General features: G+C 41.0%; 1 protein-coding gene across 3 annotated transcripts in view; it reads right to left on the bottom strand.

The window, feature by feature from the left end:
- The window catches only part of LOC112664610 (solute carrier family 4 member 1 adaptor protein), an 81,682-nt gene that overhangs the window by 50,159 nt on the left and 16,909 nt on the right, over positions 1-14,614 (bottom strand). Inside the window, exons 10-14 of one of the 3 annotated variants that reach the window (XM_049096091.1) lie at positions 12,212-12,449; positions 10,303-10,389; positions 8,962-9,029; positions 7,483-7,552; positions 5,010-5,343 (exon numbers count right to left, since the gene is read on the bottom strand). In XM_049096091.1, coding sequence (XP_048952048.1) covers positions 5,294-5,343; positions 7,483-7,552; positions 8,962-9,029; positions 10,303-10,389; positions 12,212-12,449 — 513 coding nt within the window. In that variant the 3' untranslated portion in view covers positions 5,010-5,293. Of the gene's footprint in view, positions 1-5,009; positions 5,344-7,260; positions 7,314-7,482; positions 7,553-8,961; positions 9,030-10,302; positions 10,390-12,211; positions 12,450-14,614 lie in introns of those variants that run through there. The other 2 variants (XM_049096092.1, XM_049096093.1) reach the window with 2 other exon arrangements.

Genomic DNA, 14,614 nt, shown 5'->3' with positions numbered 1-14,614 from the left:
GAAACTGAAGCTTAAGGCCATATACAGCAGGGCTTGATAGAAAATATAGGAAGAAGTAAAAGCTAAAAGTGTTTGGGGAAATAATCAATTACTAGAGCATCAGGTACACCTGGTCAAGTGGCAGAAAGGAAGGGACAAGGGTAATATGGGGTGTATGATCATCAGAAAGTACAAGACCTTACAATCCAGGATTTTAAAGCCTCAAATGAATTTAGACCTCACCCTTTGGAGACTGAAGAACCTTTGAGATTTTTCTTTTTCTTTCTTTCTTTCAGACTTTATTTATTTGAGAGAGAGAGAGAGAGAGAGAGCATGAGCAGTGGGGAGTAGAGGGAGAAGCAGATTTCCTGCTGAGCAGGATGTGGGATTCGATACCAGGACCCCAGGATCATGACCTGAGCCAAAGGCAGACACTTAATCAACTTAGCCAAACAGGGGCCCAACCTTTGAGATATCAGAGCACAGGATCCTACTCAGGGATGCATTTTAGGATAACTCGGGTGTGTGGAGAAGAGTGTGATGAGGCAGGGACAAGAAGAAAGGACCTCTGTGAAGCTTGGGTCAGGGCAGTGGGCAAGTGAAAAAATGAATCTTAAAACCTTTACATGCAGAAATAGTTAAAACTGACTTGGAAGATGAAGAGAATGGAGCTACCTTTGGGGGGGAACTACTGTCCCTTCCCATGTTGTCCCCTCCAACCCACCTCCATCAATGCCAGGTCTTACTGTGGGAAGGGAAACTTCTGGTCTCCCATGGAATGGAAGCCTCAGTCTCACCCTGGACTAAGGTTGTGCCAAACCTCTAAGACCAAACAAAACAGAGTAAAGTCTGCTGTGAGACCAGAGAAGAAATCTTAAAAATTGTTCTCAATGCCCACAACAAGCAAGGAATCTCAGGATCAAAGAGCACCCTGTCACAGAAGAGATCAGGCCAGTTTAATGCTGTGACCCACTTCCCAAAGGTCAGGGAGAGTATTTTATGTCATTTCCCAGTAGTCTGTTGAACCTGGTTGGGTCCAAACAGGGTTGGATTAGACCCTGTATAGGAAGGCAGCTGCCCCCCAGGGGCTTGAATTCCTGCTTTTGACTACAGCAGGGCTGGGCTGGCAGGGTTCCCTCTGGTTCCCCACTCTCAGGAAGCTGGCCACAGCTGCTGGCTACTTGTCACACCCTATCTGGAAGGTGGCAGCATTTCAATGGTAAAGCAACAGATGCCCAGGCAGTAGCTAAGAGCCTCAAGTTTGTTGGGAATTGTGTCATATTTCCCAAAAGAGCTAACTCCATCCAGTTTCGACAAAGTGGTAACCGGTAAAGGTTGGGCTACAAGGAGACAGTGAGGCTTCATAATTCCTATCCTAGATTGGGGCAATTCCAGGAAAAATATTTAAGGCAGGCACTCAACAAACATCTGAATGTACCAGGCACTGCAAACTCCTTAGAAATTTCCTAAAGCAAAGAGACTTGCCTTAATGTTAAATATATACTTCTTTTTCTCTCCAGTACGCTGCTTACTGTTGACACTTTACCTTTTACCTCCAATAAATGAGTTTCCATACCAAGAAAAAGTGCTCCCAATACCAAAAAAAAAAAAAAAAAAAAAAAAAAGGGCAATCAGCTATCCAAAACTGGGGTGTGCTGTAAACTCCTTGCCTGCCTACTGGTCTTTAAACCCCTCCTGACTCTTAGGCTCACCTGATAGAAGTTGTTGTCCAGCCTTCTCTCTTGAGATCCAGACTTCTGAATCCACTGCTTTCCTGACATATTTCCTTAGATGTCTCAATGGGACATCAAGCTCAACTTGTCCAAAACTGAACTTTTACTCTCCTCTAACTCCACCCCCTCCTCCCACCAATCCATCACTCAGTCTCAGCTATTCCACTTTTCAAGATATTGCTAGGACCCTTGTACCTCTTTGCATTTGATCTTTACTTAGTGCAAGCTGCTACAATCTCTCACCTGGACTTCTGTAGCAGACTTTTTTTTTTTTTTTTTTAATTTTATTGATTCATGAGAGACATAGAGAGAAGCAAAGACATAGGCAGAGGGAGAAGCAGGTTCGCCCCAGGGAGCCTGATGCAGGACTCGATTCCAGGACCCCGACCTGAGCCAAAGGCAGATGCACAACCACTAAGCCCACAACCAAGTGCCCCTGTAGCAGACTTCTAACCTGTCTTCCTGCATCCTCTTGTCCTCTTCCCTCTTTCCTCCACACTGTAACTTTGAATGTTCTCTTAAAAACCCAAATCTGATCATTTCACCATCACTAACACCCAAATGGCTTCCCACTGCTCTTTAAATCTAGAGAAGATGTCCTGGGGAGACCAGGACAGCTGACCAGGGACACCTTGCATTTAGTTAACATATTATGTTCTTGCTGTTACGGTATTTTTTGTAATGACTAAAAAGGAGACGGGATTACCTTGATTTCTGGTGATCATAAAATTGCAACGTCCCAGTTTAGGAGGGGATAATTAGCCTTTTGAACAGAAACTTTTCAAGTGTCTGTGAACGGAGGCACACATTACTTCTTAAAGTCCTTGTAAACACCATGAGCCTGATGGGTCCTTGAAGATGAATTAGCCTAGAGCAGGGGTTAGCCAATGATACCTGCAAGCCAAATCAGGACTCCAACCTGTTTTATAAATATTTATTGGAACACAGCCATACTCATCCATTTGTGTACTGCCTAGGCCATTTGCCCTCCAATAGCAGAGCTGGGTGGTTGTAACAGGGACTGCATGTTTGCAAAGCCTAAAGTTATCTAGTCATTAACAGAAAAGGTTTGCTGACCATGCTGTAGAGTTTAGGCTGCACATTAAAATCATCTGGAGTGCTTTTTATTTTTCTTTTTTAAGATTTTATTTATTTATTCATGAGAGACACAGAGAGACAGGCAGAGACATAGGCAGAGGGTGGAGGGAGAAGCAGGCTCCACTCAGGGAGCCTGACGCGGGACTCGATCCCGGGTCCCCAGGATCACGCCCTGGGCTGAAGGCAGCACCAAGCTGTTGGGCCACCGGGGCTGCCCGCTGGAGTGCTTTTTAAAAGAGATCACATCAAAGATTCTGATTAAACTGATTTAAGGGGGCACCTGGGTGTCTCAGTCAGTAAAGCATCTGCCTTTAGTTCAGGTCATGATCCCAGAGTCCTGGAATCCAGCCCCACATTGGGCTCCCTGCTCACCAGGGAGCCTGCTTCTCCCTCTCCTCCCTGCTTGTACTATTTCAGGCACTATGTCTGTCTCAAACAAATGAATAAAATCTTAAAAAAAAAAAAAAAAAAGATTTAAAGTGGGATCCAAGTATTAAAATGAAAGACTTAACAAATTTCCCTAAGTGATTCTAATACGCAGCCACAGTTGAGAATCACTAATTTTATCCAGTCTCTTGCCTCAGATGAGGAGCCAGGCCCACAGGTCAGGATTTGTCTCCTGTTTGTAATGAGTGACAACTACTAGTACCTTCAAAGCCCTGTACTACATTATCTGATTTGACCCTTAGAACAAATCCAAGGTTCAAAGAACAGGAAGCATTACTGTCCCTGCTTCACACATAACAGAATTGAGGCTCAGGGGACTTAAGTGATGTCCCCAAAGTCTCCTATTTAGTAAAGGGAGTAAAGATTCATGAGCACATCTTTTCAACCAAATTCAACTGACCACTGATGTTCACTGTACAAGTAACAGATTTATGTTTTATTTTGGCATATGGATCGCTTCTCGTCCTTTTGGCTAAGATCAAGTGTATTTTGGCATATGGAAACCTATTCACTTTCGGGGTCTCCAGAACACTTAGAAATCTGCCTTCCTAAATAGATGATGCTCTGTGAGCCCCTAGGATTCCTTAGGAACACCGTGAGGGGAGAGGGAGAGGATGCCTGTGGGTATGTATCTATATAGAATCTATAGATCCCATCTCCAAGGCCACACTTAAACTAGAACAGATGTTTTTATCTGTTCAAGCCTAAGGATCCCACACACGATTTTGTTTGAATGAAGAGTTCCACCTCTGAGGATCAATAACATGGCTGGGACCTAAGATGGCATGGTCACTCTGCCCCCAAATTCCTGTCAGTTCTTATATCAAGTTCTTCCCTGTTGGTCTAAATGAAGTCCAAAATTATAATAGTTTCTCATAATACAATATTGGTATTGTTCATTGAGAAATGAAAGGCATCACTTTCAGTAGACCGGACCTCCTATATCTGTCAGGGTAACTGAAGTTTCTTATTACTGCTCCCTGCCTATTTCATGCATGCCATATAATGGAAAAAATATATGCCACATTTTATATATGCCATATAAAAGACAGAAAACATCACCCTCATCCACTTTCTTGCTGGGCCACAGAGTTTCTCCTGCCTGCTCACTGGATCTGCCTCCAGCCTAATCTACAAACTTTCCACCTTGCTGCCACTCTTAGGCTTTCATTCATTCCCTGTGGAAGTGAGGCCTTCATTAACCTTTGAGGGGGAAGAGGGTGGGGGGGGCGGGAGGGAGGGATGATATTTTCTCACATTTCTTTGTATTTCAAGAGAGGAAGAACTTTTATTCTCCTCTCCATAGAGGTGAGAAGCCTCACGCTGGGTAGAACACATCCAACTTTTCATTCTATGACCTTATTTGCACCTTCGCACGGGAGAAGGAGTGACTAATCTGATTGGTCAGAGTACAGGACATGCCAAGAACTGAGTTTGTATCAAGACTAGTGCCTGAGTGCACAAGATGGTACTAAGGTCCTAACTGTGTCCTGATAAATCAGGGTCTGTTCTCAAACCTGGCAGGAGGATGATAGTAGGAGGGAGTAGGACGCCCCCACTCTGTATCTACTTTTAGTTCCAGGAATGACTGGGGCACCCAGGGTCACACTATGGCATGACCTCATATTTCAACACTTGTTTGAGGAAACTGTATCAGTGAAGCCTAGGGTCTAACTGACAGAAGCACCCTATTCCTCAAGTGAAGCACAGTCCCTAAAACTTAATGAAAGACACTGTGGCCTTACCCAAACGTGAGACATCTTCTTCTCTTTTAATAGAGTTATGTCTCTCACTTTACCAATTCTCAAATATATGGTTTTTACATACATACACAAACACTTTTAAACATAAATGCCAAATTCAAGGGCATCAGATGAGTAGATAAATTTAGAGAGCCAAGAGTGGAAGAAAAGGCCAGTCACCAGATTTTACAAAAGATCACCTGAACTCCTTCTCTGGATATTCAACTTGATATAGTACCCTAAATATCCTATGTCACATGGTCCACAAGATCTTCCTCTAGGATTCTGAAGCAGTCAATAGCCATACTTGTCATTCAGATGGGTCCTGCCATCTCCACTTTGGCCTAGATCAGAGTATAAAGAAAGAAAGAAACACATTCACTTTCCCAAAGTCAGGAGGGAAAAGATACCCAGACATTAGTGGGCTAAAAAGTAAAAGTTTCTTCTATTCTAGAACTCTACCTTTTTGCATATATGACTTCAAGACATGGTCCTCTTTTCACTTCTATCCTTACATTTATTAGCCAATAAAAAGCAAACATTTCTTGTAACAAAATTTCTATTAACTACTAGTATATTAGAAACCTGATCCATAAAAAAAGCAACCTATGATAACCATATGGAGAGCAAGCATCTCATATACTGCCTTAAAAGTGTGCCTGAACTGTGTTCTGAAAAATCAGGGTCTGTTCTCAAACAGATCTTGAACATAAGCTGTACAGTCTCTATAGAATGAAATTTATAATGTCTTAAATATGTTTATAGCCTCTGATCCAGCATGTTAACTTTTATGGTTTTTCTACACATGAACCTCTACACTTGCAAAAGTATTTCAGAGGTTACTTATTGCAGAATTTTTTTTTAATTCAATTAACATATAATGTATTGGTTTTCAGAGGTAGAGGTCAGTGATTCATCAGTTTTATATAACATCCAGAGCTCATTACATCATGTGCCCTCCTTAATGTCCATCACCCAGTTACCCCATCCCCCTACCCCGGTCCCTCCATGCAGAGTTGTTTATAATGGCAAAACTGGAAACACAGGAAATATTCATTGAGGGAACTGAATAAATAAGTAATGGTATTATCTATACCATAAAAAAGAACTATGGAAGAAAGGAAGAAAAGATGGAAGGAGGGAAGGAAGGAAGGAAGGAAGGAAGGAAGGACGGACGGACTAGGGAAGGAAGGACAGGGAGGGAGAGAGGGAAAGAAGGAATCTATAAATAGCTATGGAAGGATCTCCATATAGTGTTAAGTGCAAGACAGCAAAGTATAGAATATGCTTCTATTTGTATAAGAACAATGGTGAAATATTATGTATTTTATTGCTCACATAAGCATTTTATGTGACATATATAAGAACTCATAAGAAAGGGATACTTGGCTGGCTTTAGAGGAAAACACTGAGTAGCTGAGGCAAAGCTAGCAGTTGTTTTTTTAACTGTAAAGAAAATGTGAAAGACATGCAGAAGTAAAGAAAAAATTGTAATGAACCTCCATTCATCACCCAGCTAAAACAATTATCAATATGTGGCAAGTCCTACTTTATCTATTACCCCCTCCATGCTCCCTCATCCTCTATCTCTACAGGATTATCTTAAGGCAATACCAAATACCATTCCATCTGTAAACATTTCTGTACTTAGTCCTAGAAGATAAGGACTTTTCCTAAAAAACATAACATCACCTACACTTTAAAACAATTAATAATTTTCTAGTATCATCATATATCTGGCTAGTATTCAAAATTATCTGACTGGTATATAATTTTTTAAATGGCTGTTTGTTCAAATAAGGATGTAAGCAGAATCCACAAATTATATTTAGTAGCTATGTCTTTTTAGATCTTTTACTCTGTTTCCCTAGAAGGAAGAACTTTCCCACTACATACTCTTTTAAGATTTTTTTTAAAGATTATTTATTTATTTGAGAGAGAAAGAGAGCACGACCAGGGGAAGGGGCTGAGGAAGAAGGAAAAGCAGACTCCCCCCTGAGCAGGGAGCCAGATGTGGGGCTCGATCCCAGGACCCTGAGATCATAACCTGAGCCAAAGTTAGATCCTTAACCAACTGAGCAGCCCAGGTGCCCCTACTTATTTGAGAGAGAAAGAGAGAGAGAGAGGGAAGGACAGAGACAGAGAGGGAGAGGGGAACAGGGAGAGAGGCAGAGAGGGAAAAAGAGAGAGGGAGAGAGAGAATACGAGAGAGTGAATGGGAGGCAGAGGCATAGGGAGAAAGAATACCAAGCAGACTCTGCACTGAGCAAGGAGCCCTACATGGGGCTTGATTTCACGACGCTGATATCACAACCTGAACTGAAACCAAGAGGTGGACACTTAACGAACTGTGCTACCTAGGCGCTCCATCTTACCATATACTCTTATAAAACTTTATTTTGAACCTTAAACATACATTACCTATTCAGAAATATAAATATGTAAGTCTTAGAAGAGAAGAAAAGTAATAGAAAACAATCTACCTTCAGGTGGGACCCACACACAGTAGTCTGGGTCATCTTCTGGATATTTGGAGGAAAGTGTTGCTGGAAGCTGTGAAGAAAAGATAGGTTATTTTACTCAAAAGAATTTTAACTCTAAGAATTATTGTCCCTATGCCTATCAGCAAATAAAAATTAAGAGAGAAAAGCTTCCATTAATTAACTTGACATAAGTAACCAAAAAATGGCAGCATACTCTCTCTCTGAACCTTAACTTTTTCCTGTAAAGCCTCAACAAGCTGATTCTCAGCCAGTGAGAGTGAAGTGATGTTTTTTACAAGGGACTGTTAACAGAGGTATGAGTTCTAATGGTATAACCCTCATAGAGGGAAATTTGACATTTGTATTTTGATCGAAGTACAGAAAAGACTTAACAGGGCAAGCCTGACTGCTATCCCTTGAAAGGCCTATTTACAATGCTGGCTTTCACTTGGTATCTGAGGATTTGGATTTCAGCAGGGTTCTTACTACCTGATAACCTTAAGTGGCTCACTGCGCCTAAACTGTCTATAAAAACAATATGACTCATGCTGAACATCTACTTTCCTTTTGGGAAAATGGAATTTGAGTACATGTCAGGCAGAAGATGCCTTTGTGATCAGTCCCCAGTAAAAATCCTGGGCACTGAGTCTCTAAAGAGCCTTCCTGGTTAGCAACATTTCATAAGATGTCACAACTCATTGCTAGGGGAATTAAATACATCCTGTGTGACTTCATGAAAGAGAGCTCTTGGAAGCTTATGCCTAGTTTCCTCAAACTTTGCCCCATGGCCTTTTCCCTTTGCTGACTGTGCTTGGTATCCTTTTACTCTAGTAAATCATAGCTGTGAGCACAACCACGTACTGAGTCCTGTGAGGCTTTCTGTGAATTGCCTAGCCTGAGGGTCTTAGGGACCTCCTGACACAATCTAGCAATCCCACTTTTGGGAACTTACTGTATCCATACAAAATTATGTATACACAAGATTATTCATTATAGCACTGTTACAATGGAAGACTAAAAACAACCCAAGTATCCACCCACAGGGGATTGGCTAGGTATCCACATAGTAGGAAGCTCTTGGTGTACTGATGACCAGTGATTTCCACAATGGGTTAAAAAAAAAATTCCTGCAAAAAAAAAAATTCCATGCAGTACATTACATTCTATCTTCTATGTAATAAACAGTCAAATTAGAATATATTATGTGAACATCTTTGTATGGCATAAAGGATATGAACAAAGATTCACAAATTCATCAAAGAGGTATATGTACAGTAGTAGAGAACCATGTGGATGGAGACAAAAATAGAGAATGCAAAACATAAAAATTCAAAAATAAAAGAGAGCCTGGATTTCTAGATTAGGCAATTGGGAACTCCACTAAGACAATCCCTAAAAATTCACTCTTCTGAATGTGGTCCATGACAAGGGGATTCACTTTTATTTCTAGAGAGATGAAGATTATGGCTAAGTACTTACTTTGCCTGGACCAGGAGCTTTTTTTTCCTTCAGTTCATCTCTGTTTTTCTCATATTTATTCTTTGATGCTAATTTGAGAAAAAGAAAAACAAGAGGCAATAGCTATTTCAGAATAAGTCAAACAGAAAAGAAAAAATTCCCCCTAAAAGAGCATTATAAAAATTGAAGCAAACATGTAACAAATTCTCAAAAATTTCTTCTATTGGGGATCCCTGGGTGGCTCAGCAGTTTAGTGCCTACCTTCGGACCAGGGCATGATCCTGGAGTCCCAGGATCAAGTCCTGCATCAGGCTCCCTGCACGGAGTCTGCTTCTTCCTCTGCCTGTGTCTCTACCTCTCTCTCTCTGTCTCTCATGAATAAATAAAATCTTAAAAAAAATTTTTTTCTTCTATTATAAAGACTATCTATCTTTAGAGAATTTTCTCTCTGCTAATAACCCTAGTTTTCAAATCCTAAGGCTGTTCTACAAGCTTGAATACAACTGCACCATTTGAAAAGGGTGTCTTAGCTGGTTAAGTGTTTGCTTTTGGCTCAGGTCATGACCCTAGGGTTCTGAGATCAAGCCTCACGCAGGGCTCTCTGCTCAGTGGGGAGTTTGCTTCTCTCCCCCAGTCCCTCCCCCAATTTGTTCATGCACTCTCTCTCAATCTTGCTCTCAAATAAAAAGAATCTTTTTTAAAAAGGGGGGCAAGGAAAATGGGGCTGATTTTACTATTCTACAGTTCAACCATTACAGTTAAAAGCAGTAGAAAACTAGTCTCTTTTTTTTTTTAAAGATTATTTGAGAGAGAGAGAGCGCGCAAGTGAGGGAGAGACAGAGGCAGAGAGTCTCCAACAGACTCTGCGCTGAGTGCAGAGCCTGACTCCAGCTCGATCCCACAACTCGCGAGATCAGGACCGGAGCTGAAACCAGAGTTAGACACTCAACCAACTACACCACTCAGAGGCCTCAAAATTGGTCCTTTTGATAGGACAACCTTTCAACCAACTTCTTTAAATAGTTTTGGAATTACTGCCAAGATAGGCACAGACTCATCTCTGGGAGATGGAAAATTATGGAGGGCCTTGCATGGACAGAGGGAAGCACAAAGGCAGTAGGAATTTTGTAGGTCAGGGAGATGGAACCCCAAGAGGCAGAAAAAGGAATAAAGAAAGGCAACTGGGATGGCACCACACATAACCTCTCATATATTCCAGTATTGTCGAAGGCCCTTGCAAGAGCATCTCCCCAGTGTCTGAAAGGCCATTCTCCTGCTGCTTCAGCTCAGCTGCCAACTTCTCTCTGACACCAGCTGGTTGCTTGTGTGCAGAGCAGCAACAGAGTCGGCTACACTACTTGCCTGAGGGTTCCTCACATGATGCAGCTGTTTCACTAATCTCTTGATAATCTTTAATCTGTTCCAGTTGGGTGAGTTGAGACATGTTTTCTATAAAATGCAGAACCAGAGCATATTGTTATTATTTAATTCATAGTGGGGAACCAAGAAAACAAAAACAAAAGCAGGAAAAGCTAAGTAAATACATAATCATCCAGCTTTACTATCATTAGCTTCAATAACCTTAATTAGATTTGCAAAAAAATGTGCCTCCATATGTTTAACAGAGAAATCAGTTTTCCACTTTAAAAACTGGCCAACTCTGAGGTAAAACTTTTCAGCACTACTTACCAAAAGCCTTAAAAATGTACATATTCCTTGGCCTAGAAATTCTAATTCCAGGAACATATTCAAAGAAAATAATCAAAGACGGATACCAAGATTTATTATACACAATATGTTTATAATAGCAAAATTTAATAAATAACATACAGGCCTAACAATAGAGAGGTGATTACATAAATTATGGCACTTGCATGTGATGGACCACTATGCTCCTTATTGACTCCACATTTTAAAAGAATATTTTAAGACAAAAAAAAGAAGAATATTTTAAGACATAGAAAAAAAAAGGTTATAAAATAGCATGTACAATATGATCCTAATATTGAAATAAAAAAGAGGCCTAGAGTAATCCCTAAGCAGTTGCAGATTTATTCATTAATGTATCTTTACCAAACTTAAAAACCTACCATTTTTATACATACACATATTTTCTTTGGTCTCTTAACAAAAAAAATTCAACACTTATTACTCCCCCTCCTGCTAACCTTACATGCCACCCTCACAATGTATGGATCAAAGACTGGACTCTAAAAGAGTATGTGTAAGTACCTTGTTTGAAAAGGCTAAGCATTTTGCCAATAACTAAGCAAAGGAGAACACAAAAACAAAAGATCTCTCACAGATGAAAAAACAGAAACTTTTCTCAACCAACTGAGGATGATTCAGGAGAAGGCCTCCATACCAGGCCTGGCACTTTATGCAGACAAGCCTGGTTTGTTCTGGAAGTAGACATGGCATGCATTCCCATAAATATTTAATGTCAGAAAAAAAAAAAATTTAATGTCAGTTTCTGTTCTGTTTTTCCTCATGCTCCCTATTTTCTACAAAGTGTTAACAATTCCAAGCAGTTTGGCCACCCTGCAGGGAAATAACTCCTGCAGTTGACAAGGGACAAGAGGATACTAAAAAATGAACAATGATCTCTGGGGATGAGATTGCAGGAGAGTTCTCTTTTCTTCTTTGGACTTTTATGTAGGATCTGAAGTTTCTAAAATGAATACATCTTTCTCTTATAATCAGAAGAAAACATAGTTAAAACCAACCAATTCCCTCTTTTGTCATTTGTCATCAAGCCTTGGCGGAGATGAGTGAAGACTGTGCTGGGTTCTCTGCCAGTACCATGGGCAAAAAGATGAACAATGCATCATACTTCCTAGGAAGTGTGTTCTGTGGACACAGGTATGCTTAGCCTCCATTTTAGGGATGGGGAAAACAATGACTAAGGGGAGGTCTACACTGAGACTACTGATTAGGCTCCATCATGCACCCTCTTCTACTGCCCTCTAATCACACAATGGCAGCAGCTCAGGATTGTTCCACAGCAGCTGTGGTTTCAGATTCCACAGCTTTCAGTGCTCCATAATTCTGGAATAGACAGGAAATGCGTGCCCTCCTTATTTGGCAATGATAAATAATGACTGACAGTCAAAGAGCAAAAAAGTATGTTTCCAGAGTCCACTGTATTACATATCATCAAGTGCCACAGAGTCAAAATGCACAAGCAAGAACTGGCTTGGCTTTTCAAAACAATGCACAATTAATGAAAATGCCCTACTGAACACCAAAGGAAGGAGAAGAAAAATATTACCATGGGTTTTTGTTTCTTTAGAACACATGAGGTCAGTAGGAGGCCTTGTGTCCTGCACTGCTTCTTCCAGCTCTGTCTCCTGCTGCAGCCTACTGCTTCCAGTCTCCATGTCCCCCCTTTCATCCCTCTCCTTTTCCTTTTCCTCTTCCTCCTCCTCTTCTTCCTCCTCTTCTACTTCAGGCTCATCCTTCATTCTCATCAGAGCTGCAGGGAGTTCAGGACGCTTGGGGGGTAACTTCTATTAACAAAAAAAAAAACCATGAAAAAATAGTTCCAAATAATGACAAAGAAACAAATCTCTTTAAGGAGGTTAAGCTAAATGTGTATATCTAACCTCTCTAGGTTGATGAACCCTGCAGAAGTCTGCCAGAAGTAGGACTTGCATATGAAATTTTATCCATCTATGGACCCTTAACACACAGGTCTATTAGTTTCTAGGGTCAAAAGAATATTAAGTACAGAACACTTAAAACAGCTTGTAGGGAACAAAAACATTTATTGCAGGTGAATGTCAGCTGCAAGAATTCTGTCCTGTTACCCCTCATGGTGTTAAAGGATCTTAATTCATCACAAAATTTTGCAGAGGAAAATCAGACACACATTTTTAAGAAACAGATTATTTGTGGAGCTTTTTCATTTTAGATTTAGCACAATTTCGGGATCCCTGGGTGGCGCAGCGGTTTGGCGCCTGCCTTTGGCCCAGGGCGTGATCCTGGAGACCCGGGATCGAATCCCACGTCGGGCTCCCTGGTGCATGGAGCCTGCTTCTCCTTCTGCCTATGTCTCTGCCTCTCTCTCTCTCTCTCTCTGTGTGACTATCATAAATAAATAAAAATTAAAAAAAAAAAAGATTTAGCACAATTTCAAAGAAATAAGACATGTCAATCAGTAAAACAGATTGTGAAGACATTTCTTTTTCTTTTTAAGATTTATTTATTTATTTTAGAGAGAGATAAACAGAGAGAAAGAGACAGGAAGAGAAAGAGCAGTAGGGAGAGGGAGAGACTCTCAGGCAGACTCTGCACTGAGCCCAGAGCCTGACGCTGGGGCTTGATCTCACAACCGAGATCATGACTTGAGTTGAAATCAAGAGTTGGACGCTCAACAGATTGCACCACCAAGGCATCCCCTAAAGACATTTCTTTTTTTTTTTCCCCTAAAGACATTTCTTGAAGAATAAAAAGCCAAGTATTCTAAAAGACCTTTTAATAAAAATATTAGAAAAATTTGATTGGAGCTTAAGGAATAGAGAAAAAGTACCAAAGTATATACTGAACGCATCTTTTTTTTTCATTTTTTAAATATAGGATTTAATTCAGTAAACCTTAAAGAGAGCTTTTATTTATTTATTTTATTTTTTAAAGATTTTTAAAATTTATTTATGACAGACACAGAGATAGAGAAGCAGAGACACAGGCAGAGGGAGAAGCAGGCTCCATGCAGGGAGCCCGATGTGGGACTTGATCCCAGGTCTCCAGGATCACACCCCGGGCTGAAGGCGGCGCTAAACCACTGGGCCACCGGGGCTGCCCAAGAGAGCTTTTTAGTAAAGACTTTTTCCTCTAATTAAAACACAAGTACCTCCCTTCTTCCACCTTCACAGAAAAGCCTGCATCTCAGGTCAACCTGCGACTTCAGGCTTCTGCCACCAGGGGGCAGTTTGCCCTAATTCAAGGTGCTTGGGGCTGAATTCTGGCCCCACAAAATTCATGAAGTTCCAATCCCCAGTACCTCAAAAGGTAACCATATTTAGAGATAAACTCTTTAAAGGTGTACGTTGAAAGAAAGCGTTAGGGTGGGGCCCTAATCCAAGATGACTGGTGTTCTTCTAAGAGGTACAAGTGCACAGAAGATGCAGGAAGAGGGCAACCATCTTCCAGCCAAGGAAAGAGACCTCGGAAAACCAACCCTGCTGGCATGCTGATCTGGGACTTCCAGCCTCCGGAACTGTGAGAAAATAAATTTCTGTCGTTTAGGCCACCCAGTCTGTGGTTTGGTTAGGGCAGCTCTCACACACTAATACATAAGGTTCAGCTCTTTAGGTGATGAAGATCTTTTAAAAGCTGAATCTCTGAAAAGTGATGTACATAAAGCAAAAATATTCACCAGTGAAGTATTAGAGGATAGTAGAAAGATGATGAAACTCAAGAAACAGTGGACCTGGATCTGACTGCCGGTCTAGTCACTTAATGATGATGTGATCTCATATTTAACCTCTCTGACCCTGTTTCCTCACCTGTGAAAGGTTATAATTCCCACACATCACGAAGTGTTAGAGGGATTAAATGAAGTAGGGAACATCATATGGCAGGGCCAGGTGCAGGGACTATGTGACTCACATATGTTAGCAGAGTCTAAATGCCACAACATCCACTCACTAGGAAAAGAAACACTTCTTAAACG

This window comes from Canis lupus, chromosome 17 (genome assembly GCF_003254725.2).
Source record: "Canis lupus dingo isolate Sandy chromosome 17, ASM325472v2, whole genome shotgun sequence".
NCBI lineage: Eukaryota > Metazoa > Chordata > Mammalia > Carnivora > Canidae > Canis > Canis lupus.
Note: the sequence above shows the minus strand (reverse complement) of the source record. Positions and strands in the feature narration are given on the sequence as shown.